Source organism: Ictidomys tridecemlineatus, chromosome 3 (genome assembly GCF_052094955.1).
Source record: "Ictidomys tridecemlineatus isolate mIctTri1 chromosome 3, mIctTri1.hap1, whole genome shotgun sequence".
In the NCBI taxonomy this organism is placed as follows: Eukaryota; Metazoa; Chordata; class Mammalia; order Rodentia; family Sciuridae; genus Ictidomys; species Ictidomys tridecemlineatus.
Genome location: NC_135479.1, coordinates 116,995,201 through 117,019,022, shown reverse-complemented (window position 1 = coordinate 117,019,022; position 23,822 = coordinate 116,995,201). Strand labels below are relative to the sequence as shown.

At 38.7% G+C, this 23,822-nt stretch overlaps 1 protein-coding gene and 1 long non-coding RNA gene across 6 annotated transcripts in view; one reads left to right on the top strand and one right to left on the bottom strand.

Annotated features, from left to right (window-relative positions):
• Positions 1-23,822, bottom strand: part of Fndc3b (fibronectin type III domain containing 3B) — a 327,023-nt gene that overhangs the window by 72,914 nt on the left and 230,287 nt on the right. For all 5 annotated transcript variants that reach the window (XM_005332466.5, XM_040270089.2, XM_040270091.2 and 2 more), the window contains 4 exons: positions 23,045-23,196; positions 20,233-20,292; positions 11,142-11,280; positions 8,039-8,092 (listed from right to left, as the gene is read on the bottom strand). In XM_005332466.5, coding sequence (XP_005332523.2) covers positions 8,039-8,092; positions 11,142-11,280; positions 20,233-20,292; positions 23,045-23,196 — 405 coding nt within the window. The remainder of the gene's footprint in view (positions 1-8,038; positions 8,093-11,141; positions 11,281-20,232; positions 20,293-23,044; positions 23,197-23,822) is intronic.
• LOC144376323 (uncharacterized) lies at positions 1,402-23,117 on the top strand. Its single transcript, XR_013436637.1, has 3 exons — positions 1,402-1,507; positions 6,124-6,251; positions 22,048-23,117. It is a non-coding gene; the product is annotated as an uncharacterized LOC144376323 (long non-coding RNA).

Below are 23,822 nucleotides of genomic sequence, written 5' to 3'. Positions count from 1 at the left end.
GCTGTCCCTCTATCAACAACAACACTCCACACCAAAAGTTTGCTGTCCCTGCCTCTGGAGATGGCCCACATGCTCCCTTGATGTGCCTCCTCTTTTCTAAATAAACTTTTGTCTGTGTGTCTGGCACTTTCCATCAGGTATGCCAAGGACCCCACTTGTCCTGAGTAGAGAGGAATCCTGGAGTCTCCGGTGACAAAACCACAGGAGTGAACAAACAAAACAACCTTTCAAAGGACCTCCACATAGAACCAGGTTTCCATCTCTCTCTGGATATCTGTTTACAAACGATGGAAGTCAGTTCCAGCTGAGAAACCAATTTACAGATGGGTTTGCCTGTTTGAAAACTCATAGCTGAGTATATAAAAAATATTTCTTTGATTCAGTTCATAAAATGTGACTGATTTTTAAAGTTGAAAATGTTTAAACACAACACATTGTTGTTCGTGTTATTGGAAAAGAATGTAATAGGAAGGCAGAAACCCAGAAAAACTTTGTCAAGTCAGTTTTTCTTTCTCTCCCAGAATTCTCATGGACAGCTGTGTCCAGTACTTGGAAAGAGGAATTCCCTCAATGGACTAGTTAAGATTTCCATGGCCAATTCTCTACATAACTCCCATATATCCCAATTACTTCAGGCTAGTGTTTTCCTGCCAGAGTAATTCTGTAGATTGTGGGGCAGTGGTTGCCCTGGCTAACGTCACCAATTAACCTGGCACTGACAACACTGCCAGTGGGTTTTCCAACACTACTGGCACTGATAGATGAAGTTGGCTGATATTTTCAATTGCTTTAAAATTAACAGATTGGAAACGATTCTTCCTGTTCCTTTTTACAACATCTTCAATCCTGGCATAAAAGGATAGCCAACCAACATGAGACTGCTAGAATCCATGGGGAACTGGCTCCCTCTGGCCATGTGCTTGTAGCCTCTCTGGTGCTTTCTTGATCTCTGCCCTCCTTCTCTTAAGAGGTTCTCTCAGGAAGAGCTGACTTCCTCCTGAGTTGTACTTGCCAGGTTGGATCATGGCCTGCTAAATGAATGACATGAATTTGGTTATCAGTTGTCACGTGCTGTGGCCCATGGCTGCTGGATCCAGACATGGGCAAAATGATTCTGGGCCGGGCACTCTCTGTAACAACATGATCCAACCTGTCAGAAACACAATGATAAATCAAATAAAAAATAAAGCTGCACTGGCCAACTGAACTGCAGCCAGGCTCTGAGATTTAGTCTGCTCGTGCGTCTATATTTAGAAGTTGTTCCAGCACTGGCTGACCCTGGGCAACATCAAAGGTAAATGTTGGCTTGAGAAAAAAAAAGAAAGAAAGAAAAAAAAAGTGCACGGTGTGTTCAGCATGACTATATATAAGACAGGGGTCATAACAGGGAGGTGGGGACACTCCACATCCGGGTGGATTCACAAGTTCCTTGTGCCAAGCCCCACCCTCCTCTTAGTGATGCCTCTTTCATTTTACCAAGCACACTGGCACAGAAGATATTTCCAAGGTAAGAAAAGGCGGTGGAATGGTTTGTGGTTGCACGCTATTAAATAATCACTGCGTGCATTTTATGTTCTAGAATACTAGCTGTTCTGTTAGCAGGCAAGGAGTGGCTACTTAGAAAAGCCAAGAATGATCAGCAGGTCCCTCTGGTTCAAATAAGCTAACACAGTTTTCCTATATGTCTTTCCAAATACTGGTGTTCATCTGATGTCAAGTGCTTTGATAATATCAGTGTGTTGAGGCTGTCCAAGTGAAAGGAGAGGAAAGGAACAGTGGGGTAACTTTAGAACAAGCACCTGTAAAACTTAAAAGTGAGCCAAGAGATGGATGGGCTTGGGTTTCCCACCTAACCAAGGCCCACAGCGGCCACGTTCCAGCTGGTAACTAGCAGGCGCAACAAACACAAATTGATAAAGTGGGTGCCGGGGCCAAGGTGAATATTTGTGATTTAGCCTCAGATAAGGTGCCACAAGGTCTACGGCCCACACCCACAGCTCCAACTTGCACATACAGTGAAGAGCAGGGAGAGAACCTGCTTCAGGTGTGCCATGTCTGGGACTGTGGTCTCTAAAAAGGGGGGTTCCTTTTAACTATGCCTTGATGCCTCTGAGTTATGCCTCGCCCAGCTGCAGCTCTAGTGAGGAGAAACAATTTCTCTGGCTCTCTAAAACCAATGGATGTGAGAGTGAGGCTGGTGGTGTGGACACTCACTGTGCTGGGTGCCAGCTGCAGCTTAAGCCATAGTTGAAAGCTGGCCAATGATGAACAGAAAGCTGGCCAATGGCAAACAGAGTGCCAAATGATGCTTAGACCCCACTCTCCAGTCCTTATGAGTCAGTCACAGGGCCTGGGCAAGTGCTAACCTTCCTGGTACATTCCAGTCAGGCACTGGCATCACTGAACCAAGACACTGTTTCAACCCAAGGGAGTGCCACACCTCAGAGAGACAATCCATCAAGTTCTCAAGGTCCTCATCCATTCCCAGGGACTCAGTAAGCCATTCTGCTTGTGATGCTCTTCTTCCTTTATTCCTAAAATGACTGTCATCTAACCAGAAAAGCCTATGTGCAAAGACTTATGATAAGAGATTATCAATACCAATGAGCCACCACCCAAGCTGCACAGGAGTCTGATAAACAGCTACCAGATTCCTCCAAGGGGGCTAGCTCGGTCTTTTGATGAGCTTGGCTGGCTCCATCTGAACCAGATGTTTGAGAAGCTGTGGTAGAGGGCTGCCACCCACTCAAGGAGGTTTCTGCAACAGAACTGATGGGCATAGCCTGACCTGGCCTGGCTCCAAATGCTTCCCCCAGGGACTTCTGGGCTCTAAGCTGCTAGGCTCTTCTCTTTTCTTGACTTCACATTATGCTTCCCTTGACTCCTGAGGCATTTAGTTTATCCTTAGTCTCTGGGCTTCACAGCTATGTTGGCTCTTCAGTCACCAGGAAACCAGATATGTACTTCCTTTTGGTGCTAGTTGAGTCACATGTGAGGAAGATTCTTAGGAACTCCCTAGTCACATTCCCACAGACCTATTTTTTTCCTGGTTCTTCCACATAACCCCTACATGTCATGGCTAGAAGCTAAGCTTATAATAGCCTGTTTGCAGCTCTATATGGCACTGAAATCAGGCTTTGTTTACTTCAAACCAGTAATGCTAACCTCAGGGCTCCTGTGTAAATTCTTAAATAGGAATATCATATTCCCTTCACACAATCCTTCCAATCGTTGACTTTTCCTACCTCAGATTTTAACGTCTGCTTAGGCAGATTCTCATCACCAACATGGACCAATCATGACACTGAACCTGCTACTGCCCTCATTATCTCATCCAATCTTAACATACTTTTGAGATAATGGACATTATTTTTCAGGTGGATAGACTGAGGTTTATGTGTCAAATTTTTCATGACCAGTTAGCAACCATTAATCCAGGCCTCTCTAGGTGAATACCATTACCACGGAGCCATAGCACATACCCACAGCAAGTTCCAGGAGGGCTGTGTTTGGTCTGAGTGACCAGCTGTAACAGTGCCAGTCAGCATTCCACATGGCACACTCTATCTAAGAGTGTAACTTACAAACCAGGTTACCATAAATGCCTTCTTTTCAGAACTCGTTTTTTTTTTTTTAAATGGAAAAGAAAGTTCTTATCTGTCCACAAAATGCACTCCTTTTTCAAGTTTTCAAAGAAAAGGCCAGATCACTATCTATTTAGGAACGTTAAAACGGACTGGGAAGGTTTTTATGAGAGGGTCTATCAAAAGGTTCCCAATTCCTTTTCCTAAAAGGCCCTCTCTACCCTCAAGATCCTTCCTGGACAGCTTCTAGAAAAAAATCTTCCACCCACCTCTGCTGGATATTGATGTCTTCAAGCAGGAAAGAAATCTGGAGGTTACTTTAGCTGGAAAGAATGCCCAAGAAGAGGACAGGGCAGTCACAGTGGTCAGCCATAGAAATACCTCCATCTTTCCCCTCCCACCAATCTCTCACTGTGGGAAAGAACCTCCATCTTCAGAGCTCTATCATATAAGCACTACTTTGCTGTTTAACAAGTTAAGCTTTTCCCCAAGATTTTTTTTTTTTAAGTCAGCACTAAGTGTAATACTTACATCTAGCAAAAAGAAACTTGCTTTCTGCCAGAATGACCATTACTTGCAGATTAAGGCAAATTGGTGGGGGAGCACACTGTGATCAGAAAGAAATTAAAACGTGATGATGACTCAACCAACAGCCAAGTGAAAAACCACTTGGAAAATGGGCTTCTGCCTTTCTGCTCATAATGGGGAGTTTCCCCAGGAAGGGTCAGTGGCTAGGGATCTGCAGAAATGCAGGGCTGGTTCTCAAACCGGTGGCTCTGAACTCGTAGGAGAGTTCACCAGTCATGGCAACATGGATACTTGGCTAGGAAAGGCCATATCTTTTTGAGTAATGAAAACTAATCGATGGCTGGTGAAAATCAAAATTTGATACCACTGATGGAAAGTAAAGGCATCTGAATGTTCTATTTATAGTTGCTCATTATCTTTTCATTGCTAGTCATTCCACATTAGTTTAAAAATTAAGGGACTACCTAGTTAGTTATTAATGGAGAAAAATAGGAGATTAACTCTTTTTTTTAATAGAACTATCATGAGTAGATTTCAAGTGAATTCTATGAAACAGTGATGTGAAATTAATGACAATGAACTTGAGTGAGAGATGATGTATCAGCTTCCCCCTGCATTATGCCCTGTTCTGTTTTCTGTTTCCCACTAGATCTCCCACAGGGCCTAGTGCTTAAGAGACCAGCATGTGGTTAGCTGTTCACTAAGGTGGATCTTCCCAAGAAGAGCAACTCAGCATAGCATTTTCAACCTTAGCAGAGAAAAAGGCTGCTAAGTGTTTCTAAGAGTTTCAAAATTCTACATCAATCACCTTTTTGGATTGGTGATTACAAATTTAGTGAAAGAAAAAAGTGAGGGCTGAGTCCTCCTCTTGAGCACAACGTTGAGACTCACCTGTCTCCCTCTCAGGCAGTGATCTGCAACTCCCTGTAGCCCACAATCTTTCTGCACTCTAAGTTTGTTTCTACAGTCCCCTGGACAACAGAGAGGCCATGGGTATGTGGCTGGGGCAGAATGTCCTTTCAGGGGGGTGTGGAGTTCTGGCTCTTGGGAGAATTGGGATGATTCTAGCAAAACATCCCCTTCCTATTCTCCTGGCCCACTGGGTTCACTAGGGCAGGGTGCGGAAACAGCTGCAGGTACCACGTGCACCTGGCTCCATAAACTACCAGCAGTAAGTTGCAGAGGGACAGCCAGGGCCTGGTGCCTACACACTCCCTGTGGGCCAGAAGATGCTCTCCTTGCTGCAACATTTCCTTTCCTTCCTTGGATCCAAGCTTGGGTAACACAGGTATATGGAACCAACTCAAAGACCAACTCTAGTGAGCTGCTCTCAAAAGGGCTACTGATCCCTGACTAAATTCTAAACACGGTCTACCAGACGGTTTTGTCAGAAACTTCATTTCCAAAATGACAGGATGGGCAGGAATAAACTGTCTACTGGTATATAGATTCTCATTACCAGGAAACTCAATGGAACCCTTTTTAAATCTTTTCAGAAAGACCAGAAAGAAATATGTTATAAAGAAGCTACTGAACAGAAAAACCTGAGCAGCATGTGGCTGTCTGTTCTATCTGTATGGTTTCAAAAGTACAAAAAGATAAGCATACATTAGCTTTTTCAGCTATCGCAGTAAAGACATTATCTTTCCTATGCATACATCACTCACAAGACAGTGTACAACATGTAGGCACTGAGGGGTATGTTCTATAACTGCTGAAATAATTAATAAATGAGTAGGCCAAACAATAGTGAAAAAGATTCCAAAAATGTCTCCTATCTGAAAGGTTAACACTAAATACCCTGCTTTGAGATATTAAAATGGTGTCAATGCATATGAACCAATGGGCTAATCTATGCACTCACTTCGCAGATGGGCAAACTGAGAACCGAGAGCTGAAGCTGCTTAGTGTACAACATGTCTTTTCACGCACGGTTGTTGCCAGGGAGCTCACTCCACCTAATGGCCAAGGGGGGCTTTCTATGGAGTCTGAATTCTGGCATGTTTTCTAGCAGATGAATATGAAGCTGCAGAAAAGGAAAAAAGGATTCCTGTGTTGAAAAAAGGCCTGTGATGGGCGAGAGCTAATCTGGAGTCTCCACTAGGACTCAGCCAAGCCAATGTCAGCATGGATTTGAAGGTAGGAGAGAAAATAAAGAGAAAAACAGATGGCAGAGATTTAAGACAGAAGAGAGGAGAAGACAGAAGACTAAGTAGAGGAAAGGTAGAAAGTCCCAAAATGGCCATTTAGAGTTTTCTGAGTCGCTGCTGAGAACAGAGGGTCATCAGGGCTACTGTGGCCCAATGATCACAGGAGAAGGTGGCATGTTTCCATTTAGCACCACACCAGGGCACCTTCATTCTAAATTCTAAGGGAAGGAGCTAGCAACTAGGTGTCCCTGCCATTTCCTGCAGCTCCTCAGTTTCCCTTAGAGGTTGCCCATCCCAATAGTCAACCTCTCTGACCTTAATTTGGAAGGTCATGGTCCTAGGCAGAAAAGCAGCACGCATACACACATACACATAAACACACACACTTTCATTCACTCACTCTCACCTTTCAGCTCTCAGAGATCTAAAACCAAAAACAACAACAAACAAATGAAAAAAAAATCTCTTTACTGGTAAACTCTACCTTGATATCAAACTTTAAGACCTGAGGGGGAAAAATCAAGTCAATACAACAAATGCACACACACACAAAGACTTTATCATTAGACTCTCAACTTGTCCTGGCATGAAGAGAAAGGAAGATGTGACCATGAGCTCACAGATCAGCCATGTTCCTTTCCAATGTTCTTGACCTTTTGTAAAAATACCTAAGGGCTATAGAAGTCGTTTCATTTTCCAATGAAACCACTTTAAAGTGAAGTCTACCTATTCTGTAAAATGTACCAGGTAAGTGTGAGATTTCACCATCTGTACAAAGGAGTGAATGTAAGGATCCTAATGACATTGTCATTGGGAACTTGGAACTAAAGTTGTTCAGATGCAACCCACATGGGAAAATAGCCTTCAGCAGAAAGCAAGGCAGGGTTCCTCTTTCATATCAAAATTTCACCAAGTTTTCATTTTACATTTGATTAAAATATTTTTCTATACGTAACAAGTTACTTTTCTAAATCTTTTAATATCCGCCCTTATGCCAATTTAAGTCACAAAGACTTTTGTTAACATGCATTTCTTCCCAAATTCTACATGTTCTATGATTGAAATCTTATTTGCTCAACCACAGGAAGATAAAATAAAACAAAGGCAAATGAATGGATGTATTAAGATCTACAGGAACAAAAAGCTCAGCTGTGATTTAGAAACAAACGGCTTCCATATCAAATGTTTCCTGCCTGAGATTCTGTGCGTGTCATCCGCACAGGACAAGTGCACGGGCTCACCAGTCAGCAAAGACAGGCTATAAGAACAGAGACTCCATCGTGGACAGCATCCCAGGGCTTCTGCTGATGGACAGAGGGGCCTGTGATGGGGTGGTCCAACCCAGAAAGCAGTGAGAGCTTCATATGCTGGTCCACTCCCCCACAGGGACACTCAGAAGGGTCACACCAGAGTACACACATCACATTCCAAAAAGGAAGAACAAATTATGCTTCCCAAACCATCTAGGCAGTCAAGATCACTTTTAAAACAAATTAGTGGCTGAAAAAAGCATTCAAAATAGGTAAGACCCTGTCTTTTCTTTCAATGGCATTGCTTGCAAAAGTTAGGTAAATACGTTGTAATGCGCAATTCATTACACTATTTCAATTCTTCTTCCTTTTCCATAACCAGTAACTACTGATTTAAATTGTTCTCCATTTATATTCCTTTTACTGCCTCCACCTCCCCCCTGTGTTTAGCCTGTCTGATAAAAGAATAAGATGGTATTTGTTCCACAATCTCATTTTAGATGAATGAATGTGAAAATAAGCTTACCTCATCCCATTCCAAAAGGTAGTTGGTGATTTTTGAACCATTGTCAATTGGTGCCTAAAAAGAAAAACAAAATGAGATTGGAGAAAGCTGTTCATAGACAACAGTTCTGAGCTATCGTTGCGGTTTAAATACAGTGTCTATTGTAGCTCTGTGCTCTCCCCTAAGAGATAAACCTGCATTTCTTTGGTCAGACAAATTTTATTTATTTATTTATTTTTATTTTTTGTTTTGGAGTTTGAACCTAGGCTCATTTTACCAGTGAGCTACATACTCAGACTTTTTAATTTTTTTGAGTCATAGTACCACGAAAAGTTGTTGAGGTTAGCCTTGAACTTTGCATGCTCTTGCCTCCCAAGTCACTGGCATTACGTGAATTTCAATACAACTCAACCATTACTAATAAATTATTCCCACAAAGAACAAATCTGCCTCCTCTCACCACCTCTACCTTGATGCCCCACAGTGCCCTACCCCCCCTGTGGGGATAAAACTTTTTAAGAGGCACTTTACAACTAAGCTTAGAGAAAGAAAAATATTACTGGGAAACATAGGCATTGTTGAGGGTCTGATTTAGATTGTTCTCCATTTACATTGGGTCTAAAAGGATTTAAATTTTTGTAATTTCCCCCATACAGTTTTGCTTTTTATTTTTTTCCAAAGTACTTAATACTAGAAAGCCATCTGTGGCATTGAATCCCCTGCCCCTACCCCTTTTTTAAAGACTAAAGAAAAAACAAGATCCTCTGAATAGATTACCAGAGGCTATTAGCCCTTTACACTCATCATTTGCTTTTCTCTTACAAGCAAGCCGAGATCTACCTCACTGAAAAAACAGGTTCTGAACAATGGAGAGGAACTTTGGAGAAGAGTGCTTTATAGAATTAGACTGCTAGAGGGGTGCCAGAGGGGTAGAGCACTCAGGGAAGAGGAACAAAGAGGTGAAAAGCAGGAGCAAGTCTCCTGTTTCAAAATCTTGTCTGGGCCTGGTACTTGTTTAGGAAGAAAAAGGGGAGCCCAGTGAACTGCAGTGTGCCTCACCCCTTGTGGAAGGAAGCTGGGGCTTCCACAGCTGCATCTGTATCCCAGCTCTGCTGTGTGTGTTTTGTGTGTGGTCGGCTGCTAGCTGTTTAGTATCAATGTCTAATTTCTTGTTCCAGGAATAGGTAAGTGTGATAAATAGTTGGGAGACTATACGTAAATCACCTATTAAACTACTCAGTTTTACAGAACACACTTAACAAACAGTAGCTGATACTCTATTATTGTTAAGACAAAAACATTATCAGGGATCAGTAAGTGTGAAGATAAAGAAACTCTTCTTTTGGTCCTTTTATCCTCCTCCCTCTTCTTTCTGAGTCACACAATCTGAGTCTCCAGCTCAGATCTCAGGTGTGTACTATGAATCCTGCACTGTAACTTGAAGGTTTTGTAGGCTGCAGTTGCAGAGCAGAATAGGGAAGCATTTAACATTTTTAACTGACAAAAGTTTTAGATGAGAACCCATTTCTAAAAAAGGAACTGCATTTATGACCAACTGCAAATTCCTCTAGAAAGTGTTCTTTAGTAGTTTCTTCAATATGCTGCCCCTCCAGTGGGTCTTTTATCCCAAGGATGCAAACTGCCTGGGCTTCTGTGACTAGTACTGATAGGCAGGAGATCTTAGGCTCTCTCCCTGGATTCAAGGACAGGTCTCAGGACAGGCTGCAGCCAGAGAACATTCCCCTGTCCTTGAGCACTATGATCAGGAAATCTGCACTAAGGACATTCAAATAAAAATTGAACTGAATCCAGGACTTTCATGTCTGAACATGACTAAATTGAACAAGAGTATTATTTCTGATTCACAATGGAATTTTTTCTTAACATTGCTGGTCTGCCTGTGACCTGAATTTCATCTAGGTTTTAAGCAGAGAACGTATCAGTGATTCCCAACTTTAGGTTTATAAGACCCCGGGGTCCCTCAGGCAATCTTAAGCATATATATGTTTTAAATGGATTTTAATTCTTTTCTTAAGAACAGATATATTTACAAAGTATAAATATAGCACATAGGTTTAAATGGATGTATATTCTCCAAGGAATTAAACAGTGATGACCAGTTGGGTATTAAAACTCTGAAAAGGTGGGAAATCACTGACCTGGATTATCCCTGGAAGCCAGGAAGGAAAATAAAATAGTTCAGATGCTAGGCCGGTTCAAACTTTGCCTACGTCCAAATAACATACTCATGGCTAGCAGCGGGGCATGAGAATGCAGGTGCCTCCAGAGGATGACAGGAGCCCAGGCTCCACTGCTGCCCACGGCTCTATGGTAAGCACCCAGACACCTCCTCTTTCACATATTAGTATTCTCCCCACCAAACCATCAAACTTCATTATCCCTACTATTTTACAACTTAAATTATATTTTAATAAAATATTATTTGAAAATACTGATATGTAGATATGATTATGACAGAGTCTGGCAATAATATACTATTTTTTTTGTAAACACACAACTATGATTAACATGTTAAACACACACTTTAAAGAAGATACAACAGGCCTCCTACTTTGGCAACAGTTATTTTTGGCTGGTATATTGTACTTCAGAAAAACTACTTTGCAATTCATCCTTTAAAAAATATTTAGTGATCCTGACTGATCTAAGGCCTAATTAGTGAAAATTAATGAAGTCTTCATATAGTTTAGAACATTATACATTCGGAACGATTTTAAATATTAAACATTTCAGCATTAGCCTTGGAAAAAGCCAAATGAACCATAAGCCTACTTTATCTCTAAATCTTTCTTTACAAAAACTTTATGCTAAAGTCCTTGAATGTTTGTTGAGATGAACTAAACTATTACAAAGTGATGAAATTAAGGTATTTTAAATATTTATATCACTTATCAAGTACTGTTTATGATCCGAAGAGATTTACCAAATCCCCCTTCAAAAAGAGCTAAAGCAGGACTTTACAGGTCCCTCCTCCCACTCATTTGCCCAATATTATAGAAATATCTCAGTAATTAGTTTCACATAGCTATTATGCAGAAAACCAAGCACTATCACAAAATGAAAATATTGTCAAATAAATACCTCGACAACTTTAGCTACCCACCTTCCACTGCAAGGTTAGTGAACTTTTGCTCCTGTGTGCCAGCTTAGGAGGGAAAGGACATTCAGGTGCACAGCTGTGGGTGGTGAAGCTAACTGGCTCGGAGCAGGACCCCTTTACAGAATTGTACATGGCATATACCCTGAAACAAAACAGACAGACACAGTCAGTGCAGTGGCTCAGCACAGAAGACCAGGGTTCTCATTTCCACTTTGCCCCAGGGTTTTCCATAGGTGCACAGAATTTCTTACATAGGGAGCACTATGACTCTTATTCTTATTGCTAGGTTTGTCCTGACCTAGGTATGGTCAACAATTACAGGGGACAATTATCCCAACAGAGTATTTGTTTCAGTGTGTTCCATTCAGCCCCATTCCATTCAGCCCATTTTAAGATAGGCAGGGTGTAGAGACTGGAAAAGAATACTCTATGTGAGAAAATAAACCTTAATCCCTAGAATGGTTTCCAAATATACATTTTAAAAACCAAAAGCTACACCCTGGTTGACTTTGTCAAGGAAAAGGCGAAAAGCACAGCTACGAGTTGGGCGAAAAGGGAAAAGATGCAGCGATCACAGTGAACAGGCTGGAGAGAGTACAAAGGGGCCAACAGGGTGAAGAGTATCTGAACTCTTTAGAACACTGTGTGGATTTGGGTAAAAATATGGATGCTTCACACATAGAAACACACTAGCTACTGCCAAGGGTATTGCTCTCTGATTTTAAAAAACAGTGTTCAGGTACAGTTTATCCATGTGAGCATTTCACTTTTGCACATGGTGCCAAGATTAAAGATGTTCATTCTGCACTTAAAACACTTGGCTCAAGACTCAGCATGCGTGCCTGACTTCACCAGGGAAGCTGTGAAGGAAAAGCATACAGTGTGCTATTATTATACCTTACTCTTTTCAAATTGCAAAGAGCATAAGTTGATTTTTATCATCTTCTTTTCTAGTTTTCCATTTTTTTGTTATTAGGAATTATTTTTAAAAATTGAAAATATACTCTTTTAAAATGATGACAAAGAAGGCTTTGCTACCTAAAAAGATGGCAAAGATTAAGCTATTCAGAGTTGGTAAATATATTACCAAGCCCATAGTCCATCTTTTTTCTCCTTTCTTCTTCCTTTTTTTTTTTTTTTTTGTCCTAAATTGCCCAGGCTGTCCTCAAACTTTCAATCCTCCTGCTGTAGGCTCCTAAATTCCTAGGATTATAGGCATGTACCACCACATCCTGCAAGGCCCTAGTTTTAATAACCACTCTTTGGTAGGGAACTCTTATTACCCCATTGTTGACAGAGAGTAACTCAGATGAAATAACTGTCCCAAAGATACAACTAGAAAGCCAGATCTAACCATTCTACAGTATGGCCAGGCTTCCTTGTTCACCCAATCATGTTTCTCCACGCACCTACGATCCACTGCCCTTCACTCTATCCAATGAGCACAAACATCAGCTAAGATAACAACATAAGGGAAAATAAGTCCCAATTATATATGTGAATTTCAAAATCATTGCTCCTCCATATCCATTACAAAAAATTCATAGAGGTCATATAAATCAAAAGTACTAATAGAGCGGGGCACGGTGGTGCATACCTATAATCCCAGTGGCCTTGGAGACAGAGGCATGAAGATGGCAAGTGCAAGGCCACCCTCAGCAATGTAACCAGGCTCTAAGCAACTTAGTGAGACCCTATCTCTAAATAAAAAGTAAAAAAAGCTGGAGATGTGGCTCAGAGGTTAAGCACCCCCAGGTTTAATCTCCAGTGTCTCCCTCAGTCAAAAAAAAAAAAAAAGTATTAAAAGAAATGTAACTACTTTCTACCCTAAAAGGTAAAATACATGTGAATTTTTCACTCTACTTTTTTTGCTTTATGGGATGACATTATAATATTGGATGCAAACAAACAACACTTATTGTTAGGGTGCTCTCCATGTAACTTGAGATGGGGGAAATCCTTTGTACACTCAGAATAACTAGACATATGATGATATAAAGCTGAATGGTAGGTCTGACAAGATCATTTCCATGTGTTAAGATGGGCTCACTGGGAGTCAATTATTTAAAATGAATCACAGAATGTTCCAGTTCTAGGCAGGGCTCCAGCCTGGAGTTAATACATCAGATTTCTCTAACTGGTAGCTCACAGTTTGCATTTAGTCAAGATACGTGTTGGTGGTTGTGATGAATTTTAGTATACAGGAGGTTATAATAATCATCATCATCACATAGACTAGATACTCTGTATTTCTAATAAAAGACTACTTCTCTTCCTTTAAATTATGCTGCCAAAAAAAAAAAAAAAAAAAAAAAACTCCATCTGGACCTGATTAAGCCTCCTTACCACTTTCCAAGAAATACAGAGGACAGGGGAACATATTAAGCAACACAATAAGGATGTAGTCAGCCAAACTCACATGTCTGGAAAACTCTACTGGACACACACAATCTCCAACAAATAAGTTAAAGGGGAGGGGTGGGAAAAGAGGAAGAAATCCTACAGAGTCAAAAGAAACTTAAGACAAATCAATCCAACAGCATACTAAGATCATATTTGAATTCTCATTACAACAAAGTAAAAAAAAATAAAGCCTTCATTTTTAGGACAACTGAGGAAAGAGAACAGTCTCTAAATTTTGAGGGCATTAAGAAATGATTATTTCTTGTTTGTTTTGGGTGGGCATAAAATGACAGTAATGTGATTTATAGGTAAAATAATATGATATCTGTACTCTCTTCAAAATCACAGCTAGAGTAAGAGTAGGTGAGGACACAGAGCAATACAAGTTGAATGATGGGTCCATGAAAGTTTCTTAAACTAATTTCTACTATAGACTATATCTGAATAAAAAATGTTAAAATAAAAATTAAGCCCAAACTAAAAAATACCTTAAGAGATCATAAAAAATAAGTGAATCTCTGGCTTCTCTTAAAACTGGAAATTCTAATACTCCTCAGCACTAGAACTGCATTTCAGCTGACTTTTACCCCATCTGTGTGGGTTCCCTGACTCCAGCCAGTAGGCATTTCAGTTTGCAAACACCAGCATTTCCCTATAAATGCAGAATCATACATACAGGCAGACCAGGTCCTGGATATTCACAAAAATAGCTGGTACACAAAAATCCATCTGGATTAGAAAACAGAGAACAGCCTGCAAGGTACTATTAGATAATAATCTGAGGAGAGGGCAATCTGGACTCAAATTCTTTGCTCCTGTTTTATCAGGTTTCTTGGAAGTCAGAAACTCATACAGCTAGAGTAGAAAATCATGAGTGACAGAGGCACCTGATGGCAAAGATGGGAGGAGATGGTGGAGATAAAAGTCAAAGAACCTGATGGCAACAAGAATATGTTGAGGTAGTTATATGGGCTGCACGGAGCTATGCTCCTTGACTTTAACTCTGAAGAATGTTTCGTTTGCTGGGAGTGTAGCTCTGGGGGAAAGCACACGTTTATTTAATCTTCAGGGGAAAAAATATTTAATGAACTTTCATGTACTATCACGAAACACACATGTGCATATATAGATTGTCTTAAATTAGGGTTCAATGCTTTTCACACATAAAAGTACATCAGCACGAGAAACAAGATCTATTTTTATGTGGCAATATAAATGTGCTGCATACAGTATAATTCGATACAATATCTAAGTTACCATGATTACCTTTGTCAATTAAAATTCTTCAGTAAACTGAAACCAATTGTAGTATATCTTACTAGTAATTTACATAAAAGTCAAGTTTCTAGGAATGATGCTATACTTTAAGTGCTGCAATTTTTTTTTCCCCACATGATGGTAATAGATTTTCTCTAAATATTGTCCTGTGATAGGAACATTCATAGAGAAGGGTCAGTTTCTTGGGTTAAATAAATCAACAGATAGTTGAGTTTTTTTTTGCATTTATTCTAGGAAAATAAAACATTTTTTTTCTAACAATACAGTGTAATTAATTTTGTGTTGGGTTTTCATATTGTTTCCTTACTATTTAAATGCCCATGAAACAGGTACTCCAAGCCTTTCAGAAATATACCTCCAGTTTCCTCCCACATATCTGTAACATACTAGCAGCTGCGATTTCTAGTTAATAATATCAATTTCACAACCTTGCACTGTGCTGGTCAAACATATTTTTGGAAATGTTTCTTCACATAATTTTTCTGGGAAATGACATTGCATGATATCATCTCTGAGCAACCTTTTTAACAAACTGCTTATACTGATGGTTAGAAAGTGATATTTCAATTTTTGTTATAAAATCATTATCCATTCCATCACTCAAATTCATGATTTTCCTATTATTGATAAAAAATACAAAGTTTTTATTTCCACAATAAAATGGTTATTCCAATACTATTGTTAGATTAAAAAAACTATCAATTAAAAGAAGAATATACTTTTCTTGGAAATGCATAGGTAGCATAAATTTGTATATATGCAAATAGAAGTAAATGTATATATGTATAAATATTTATGTAAACTGACATAATATAGGCAAATTGCTTATTTTGCTTAGATTTTTTTTATTTCTGCCATTTTCGTCACATAAAATCCCCCACCAACACTGCTACATCGATGTTCATAGCAGCACAATTCACGATAGCAAGATTGTGGAACCAACCTAGATGCCCTTCAATAGATGAATGGATAAAAAAAAATGTGGCATTTATACACAATGGAGTATTACTCTGCATTAAAAAATGACAAAATCATAGAATTTGGAGGGAAATGGATGGCATTAGAGCAGATTATGCTAAGTGAAGCTAGCCAATCTTTAAAAAACAAATGCCAAATGACTCCTTTGATATAAGGGGAGTAACCAAGGACAGGGTAGGGACGAAGAGCTTGAGAAGAAGATTAACATTAAACAGGGATGAGAGGTGGGAGGGAAAGGGAGTGAGAAGGGAAATCGCATGGAAATGGAAGGTGATCCTCAGGGTTATACAAAATTACATATAAGAGGAAAGGAGGGGTAAGACAAGATAATACAAGTGGAAGAAATGATTTACAGTAGAGGGGGTAGAGAGAGAAAAGGGGAGGGGAGGGGAGGAGGGATAGTAGAGAATAGGACAGACAGCAGAATACATCAGATACTAGAAAAGCAATGTGTAAATCAATGGAAGGGTAACTGATGTGATACAGCAATCTGTATACGGGGTAAAATTGGGAGTTCATAACCCACTTGAATCAAACTGTGAAATATGATGTATTAAGAACTATGTAATGTTTTGAACGACCAACAATAAAAAAAAATCCCCCACCACACAAGATCTTTGTTATCAGTGGCTTTATACAATATATAACACAATATAATTTATGAAAACACTGTTCTTTGACAACTATAAATTATTTTTTTAAACACTGAGTCAACACTAAACCAAAAAAGGCAATCTGTTTAAGAACTGAGTAACAAATAAAAAGGTGATTATTTTAACCAAAATCAAGCCAAGACTTAAATTTTGCAAATTAATGGATAAAAAAATAGAATGGCATTATTTTCTTCAAATCACTACGAGAAATAAAAAAGGAATTGTAGTTGAATACATGTGCACCAATGATACAAAAAATTATAACAAGAGGTGAGAAACATTTTTCAAATGTGAAATGTCATGGGGCATAATTTTACATATGGAATTCAGCCTCCAATGGCACAGCAGATGCCAATACAAACAGCCACAGGCACTTGACCTGAAGCACTATCCAAAGGATGCCACTTGTCTCAGTAAATCCCCAAAGCAATGAGAAGAGCTGCTCTTACTAAGGGACTGAGTTAAGCACCAGGCTGGACAGGATTCAATGAGTCAGAGACTGCTACTTAAAAAGTAAATAAACAAACCAAACTAAAAGAAGGTTTGTATATCTGATTGGTGAACTCATATAACACTAACATGTTGGAGCATGAAGATATTGGACAATAAGTGTGAACAGGATGGAGTCAGAGCAGCAAAATCAAAAGTAAAAAGAAACTTGAGAACAGAAGCCCTAGGGGAGACTGCAATGCACAAAGTAAGAAGACGTATTTTTGAACTGAGGCTTCTGTAGGTCTTAATCAAAATGTGCAATATTAGGAATCAGAAGAGAAAATGCAGCCTATCTGGAGCTGTAAAATAAATATCTTAACTTTCTTTAATGACTCTATAAACTTCCACCAGGGTATTACTATTTAAGTTGGTAATGCACATACATTTAAAAATGGCCATGGATTAACTGCCCATCTTGCAACTGTACAGTAACTGAATTCTTTTGTAGTAGTTGTTATGAAAATTTAGTAAGAAAGGTACTTCCACAGAGTCTTCTGAGGCCCCACCGATGACTATTGAATTTGAAAAGTTATTTGAGCTTACTTTTTCTGATAAAAAGCTTATATTGCTGCAATCGAGACTTTGAAATCCTTAACTATATCTTCAATAAAGGAGATTTTGCTCCTTCTTTTCCCAGTGGCAAGTACGATATATTTTTCTCAATAAAAAAATAAGTGATGTGGTAAAACTACAAACAAGTTCAAAGAACTGTGTCACAAAGTCCTTTTTATTTTGAGACTAGAAAAGCTGCAACAACCTTGGAAAAACAAAACAAGAATAATACTTATACAATATTACAGGTTTACACCAGTTTTGCACATGTAATTCACTTTCACATCATCTTTCTGAGGTTGGTGTCAACATTATCTTCATATTAAATATATGAACACAAAGCCAAAGAAGTTCCAATGGCTTACCTATGCACATCCCCTCAGTAAGGCCAGACCATTAAGCCCACATTCCAAGCTATGTCCACTTTGCACCACACTGCCCCCCCACCCCATCCAGGAAGGTCCAGAAAGCTAAACCCAAAAGCTGGAAGTGTTCAAATTCTTCTCTAGTTTTTTTTCTGTTGTTCTTTTTTTCCCCATCTTTTTTAGATATACATAAAAATTTAGAAAGTATTTTGATGTATTTCTTGTCTATTTTGAGAAAGGAAAACTTTAAATGGAAAGTTCTATATGGATTGTGGAATAGGCAGGGCGAAAAGAAAAAATTTGGACTATTAAGGTTTTTATTAGAAGAAAAAGAATTTTAATATACTAACACAGACCATCAGCATGGAGAGGATTTTCTATTTCTCTGGAAAGCAGAGAACTAGACCAAACAGTATGTGGTAATGCTTCGGGTTGTCTATGAGGTATCATGTACATTTCCCATGTCACAGATGTAGAGTCCCAAATGTGTCGGGAGAGAGTTCAGATTGGATTCAAAGGCTCTAGATGGCAACCACTCATGCTCCTATTCCTTTTGGAGACTATTGTTTCTTTTTTCTACCCAGAAGTCCAAGATGTTCATAGAACGCGGTAATAAAAATAAATGATCAAGTGTTCTCAGAATTTACTTTTTGTAAAAGGGATCAAAAAGAAATGAAGGGAAACAAGAGATAGGATGATAAATAAAGGGCAGACGTTTTATAACATTTACATTTTTAAAAAGGATATTGTATGCTCACGAATGAACAGGAAATTAATAAAATAAGCCTTTAGTAAAGGAATAACAATAAACTGTTAAAACATGGAGAAAAAAGGAAACATATGTTAACAATGAATAATGTATAACACTCACATGACTCCCTCCCTATACGGTGTTACATTGTTTGGTTTGTTGTTAAATCAAGCATTTTGAAGAACAGTTAAACTGTTTCTACTATCATCTTAACTTCACAAATTATTCAAATCTTTTTGTTTATTCAGATTATATGAAGTTTGGGCACAAGCTAACTGACTTAAAAATCCATAAATTTTGATTTAAACAGGCAGAGAGATGGTTGCAGTGGAGCTCATCTAAACAACACAATAGCTAAGCAGATGTGTGCTTTATGACAATATGAAACAACTTGCTCTTATACATACACGCTGTGCTAAACTTAAGTTTTAAAGCATTTCTGTGGCTAATAAGATATAACTCAGCACATCCCTGTTTTCTCATCTTTTTTTCTTCCATATTTTATACTGGTGCATTTTATTTATACATAATGGTGGGACTCTTTGTATATATTTGTACATGTACACAATTTAAGAATACAGTTTGGCCAATATCATTCCCACAGGGAAATGAATTCAGGGGTATTTTACCACTGGGCCATAACCCTAGTCCTTTTTATTTTGAGACAGGGTCTTCCAAAGTTGCTGAAGCAGGTCTTGAACTCATGATTCTCCTGCTTCAGCTTTCAGAGTCTGGCATTTTAATCATGTACCACCACACCCAGCTATTCCTTCTCACCTTTCTTAATGAGAAAATTATGGCATAGAACTTCTAGGTACCTTGAAGTCAAAATAGCCAATGTGTGCAGCTCCAAACCAGTACTCAAGCCTCATGATAATTAATGGGCCACATTCAGAAACCTGCTTATTTACAATTTGATGGACAGATGTACCATTAAATAATTGGATGGTCTCTGTAATAATTTAGATGATGCTTTCCTCCTCACAGGTCTGTAGTTGGCTGGATTTCTTCCTAAGATAAACCTCCAATGCACCCACTAAATAGGCATAGCAGGAATTCTGGAGAAATCATAGTAAAGAATTCAGACTACATTACGTTATTTGGGTTGTTTTGTCAAATTGAATCAATTCTTGTCAGAGATAAAATAATGTTTGCATTACCTATTTCAAAACCTTTTGGCTTTTAAAGTTTAAAAGTGTTCTTGCAAAAAAAGAAAGGGCTTCTTCCGTGATTTGGCCTGAATGTACAGTTTGTATGTATGGTCTATAATAAATAACTGATGTATCCATAGTAAAATGTATATATCTATATAAAGAAAATACTATATGTTATACAACACAGTCCAATAGATCCGAGAAGACCTTGTAAGATAAAAATTACTTTAAAAAATTTTTACGATGTCTGTTCAGAGCATCATCTACTTTTCTGTCCTCAGAAGCACATCTGAGTCTTCCCAATCACTGTTCTTCAGAGTGCCAGACAGCAATGAATAGCCAGTGGGACAAAGGCCCAAAATTTTGTTAGGCAAATGCCATTCACCAAACGTTTTTGAAGGCAGGCACTTGATTTACTTGCTCAATCTGGACTCTCCAAGACAGTTCAGTTCTTACGTCCTAACTTACCTCACATGATAATCAGTTGCTGGTCTCAGATCTTTCAGGTTACATTCCAATTCTTCTCCACTACAAAGAAAAATCATTTATTAGTTAATAATACCAGTTTCAAAAGTAAAACAGGTTTTGGATTAGTGACTCATACTTATGTACAGACAATAAGACAAAACTATTAAATATGAATCCACCAAAAACCAGAAATAAACTTCTTATTGGGTATTACTATTATTATTATTTTTGGACTTAAAAGTTACATTCCTTTTAATGATGCCATCTTATATCTGGGAAGTGACAAAAAATTAACTTACTAATAAAATTCCAAAAATTTTGTTACTTCTTAAAAGAAATCCACAAGAGCAAATAAGTGAACAAATACATCAACAAGTAAATAACCAATTGTCAAACAAAGGAAGTTCCCAGATTTATCTTGTCAGGAACGTTGATTCCCTCAACTTTGAACCCTTGATGAAATCACAATCTGCATCCCTCACAAACCGACGCACTAAATAGCTATCAGATATAAAATTAGATTGTTTATCTGATCAAAAGGTACAACTGAACCTCAACTTAAAGTATGAGGAAACAACCAATACAAAAACCAGAAATGTTCCATTAAAATTTTTCAATAGGTGTGTGTTGGATAGGGGTGGGGGTGGGTGCAGATGTGACTTGTTTTGCATTCTTCAAAAATGTGAGTGTTATAGAAGACAAATAAAGACCAGTGGAAGAGTTCCTAATTTACAACAGCTAAGAGAGGACACAACTAAATGCAATGTCTGACCTAGACTGGATCCTGTCCTAAGTAGGAAGAAAAATGCTATCACATTTTTCAAAACAGCAGACATTATTCAGATCAGCTGATGAAAATAGAATTTGGACAATCATTAGTTAAAAGTACTGTATCAAAACATTTATAAAGCTGATAATGCACTGATTGTAAAAGTATTCTTATTTTGAGGAAATATACTGAAATATTTAGTGATAAAAGACTGTGATACATATAACTTTGGGGGAGCGCAGAAACTACAGATAGCAGAGAAAAAGGGAGAGAGAAGAGTTCAAATGGTTAAAGAAAACACGGTAAAAAAAGTTAGTAATAGGCAAATCTGGATAGACTATACTTAATATATCTTGATCTCACTATTTGTGCAATGCTTTGTTTGAAATTCTACCCCCCCCCCATTTTTTTTTTAAATTGTAAACAGGAAGTTATATCCACAGCTTGCCGGCAGCTCTGCTGTTTAAACTTGCACTACACCTTTAAATATCCTAGTATTTAAAACACTACTTTAAAATGGAAAAGTTAACATTAATTCAGATTTTCAACCTCTCATACAAAAAACAAACCAACAAAAACTCTAAAAAAATCAGCAAATTTAGGCAATGTCTAAGACTAAATGCCAAGTGTTCTCTCAGACAAAGAAATTCTCATTTCCAACTTTAGAAAGTAGAACTTTTCTTTCTTTTGTTACCTGCCTTGCTCCTCGGGAACTTGAGATCCAGTGTTCATCCTGCATTTGTACAAACTAGCTAGCCAAGTGTGACGGCACATGCCAACAGTTCCACTATTTGGTAGGCAGAGGCAGGGAGATCACCTGAGCTCATGAGTTTGAGATCAGCCTGGACAATACAATTGAACCCAGTCTCAAAAATATCAAAATTAATAAATAAAATCCATATTTTGGTGAAGTGGGGGAAATGACTCTCTGGAGTTCTTATTCTGATTTTTCAAAATAGAAAAGTCTGGTTGTGAGCCAGAGTGCAGAGTCAGGATTTTACTCAAAGTACAGAGGGACTCACTAGAGTTTTTTTTTTTTTCTTCAGGGTAGTGATATGGATTGACATGTTTCTGCGAAGTGGATGCTGGGAGAACCAGGGGATACTGCAGGAGCCCAGCAAGGACAGAGCAGAACAGGAAGCCAGAGTAGGCTCCTTATTTCTTCCCCTTTTTTTGTTCAGAAGACCCACTGAGGCAGCAAGTCATGAAACAGGAAGTGGGAGGGGGAGATACATAGTCTGTGGCACTCACTGGGCAGGAAAATGAGAGACAAAACAAACACCTCTGGCAGAGAAAGAACTGCGGTGTGTGTGACCACATTCCCCTGGCATGGGCAGGCCTTCTGGGGCCACTTGCAGGGAGGTTGAACAAGTAGTAAAGACAAAACTGACTTGCTGATTTCCTGCTCTGCACACGTGAGCTGTGCCAAGCAAGTACAAAGGGGAAAGAACTTAACCCTAACATTTTTATCACGTTTGAACATGGCTATAAATCGTCTGAACTGTTAATTACATGGAAATCCACAAGGCAGAAGGGGCCAAGTTCTTATTCTGTGAGCTCATGTTCTGACCATTTAAGAAAGCCTTGGAATGATCTGTTTTAAGTACAGTCTGGAAAACTACCATGGCAAGTGAGATAGAAGCAAATGATACTACAGGTCTTTTTAAAACAGGACTAGAAAAAAGCTTGGGTCTAAAAAGTTAAGAGATGATCAGATGATTGTTTAAAGTGAATGTAGACACTAAAAGACATAGTCACTGTTTGGCCTGATAAATAATAGTGGAAATTTTTCATTAATACCATTACTGATAGCTAACATAACCAAGTGATCTATTTCACTAATACCAAGTAGCTCTATACCACTCAGTTCTGATAAATAATTACTTCAACAAAATTAATTCTTGAGATAATAACTAATTCTTAAAATGAACTATTTAAAGGACAACTTGCAAAGCCTATACATTTTCCCTTTGTTTTCTATTTTCTTTAACAACGCTAATATTGCAATTTTGCAGCAAAGAAAAACATGGAAACATACACTACCTGTAAATTATCTTGTATTTTCCATCTCGTCCTTTGTCTGATAAGGCAACCTCATAACTGTAGGGGAAGGAAAGACCACTGTGGGGTCCACATGAAAGTCCAACAGGGGGAGCCCAGGACAACACAACAGCTCTTGCCTGAATATTGGAAACCTGAGGAGAAAAACATGGGACAGAGCATTTAAATCCATTTCACTTAGATCAGACTCTTATTTCCCCTGGAAATTACTAGTCATATAATTACAAGTAGTGAAACAAAACTGGCTAAGAGTTAACCCAAGGTAAACAATTATAATGAAAGAAATCCTATATGGTGTTCTCGTGTTGAAGTCTTGAGACCAAACCACAGCTGCTGCAACATCTGTCCTTATGACGTGAACTTTTATCCAAGAGCAGCGAGCCTTCCAGAAAACAAAATGATCAGTCATACCCAAGGATTTCTGTCCAGATGAAAGATGAATGGGAGATTTCAATGCTCTACATGTAGGCCACTGCCTGATGTGCAAAGAGTGGAAGCCTTCAAGCCTCACTTGGTATCGAGTCCTCCTTTAAAGCTAACACCTTTCATACCATTCTCTTTGAAGTCCTGTGATTCCCAGGTGAACCCAATGTGAGTCGGGAACTAGAACCAAGGATTAGGACTAGGCCAATATGGGACAGAAAATGTCCATGGAAGTAAAGATTTCCCCTCTCAGAGCTCTGCTTTTAACTCTTTGATTTAGTCTCTGCTTAAGACTTCATTTGAACACATGACTAAGACATCAAATATCCTAACTTTT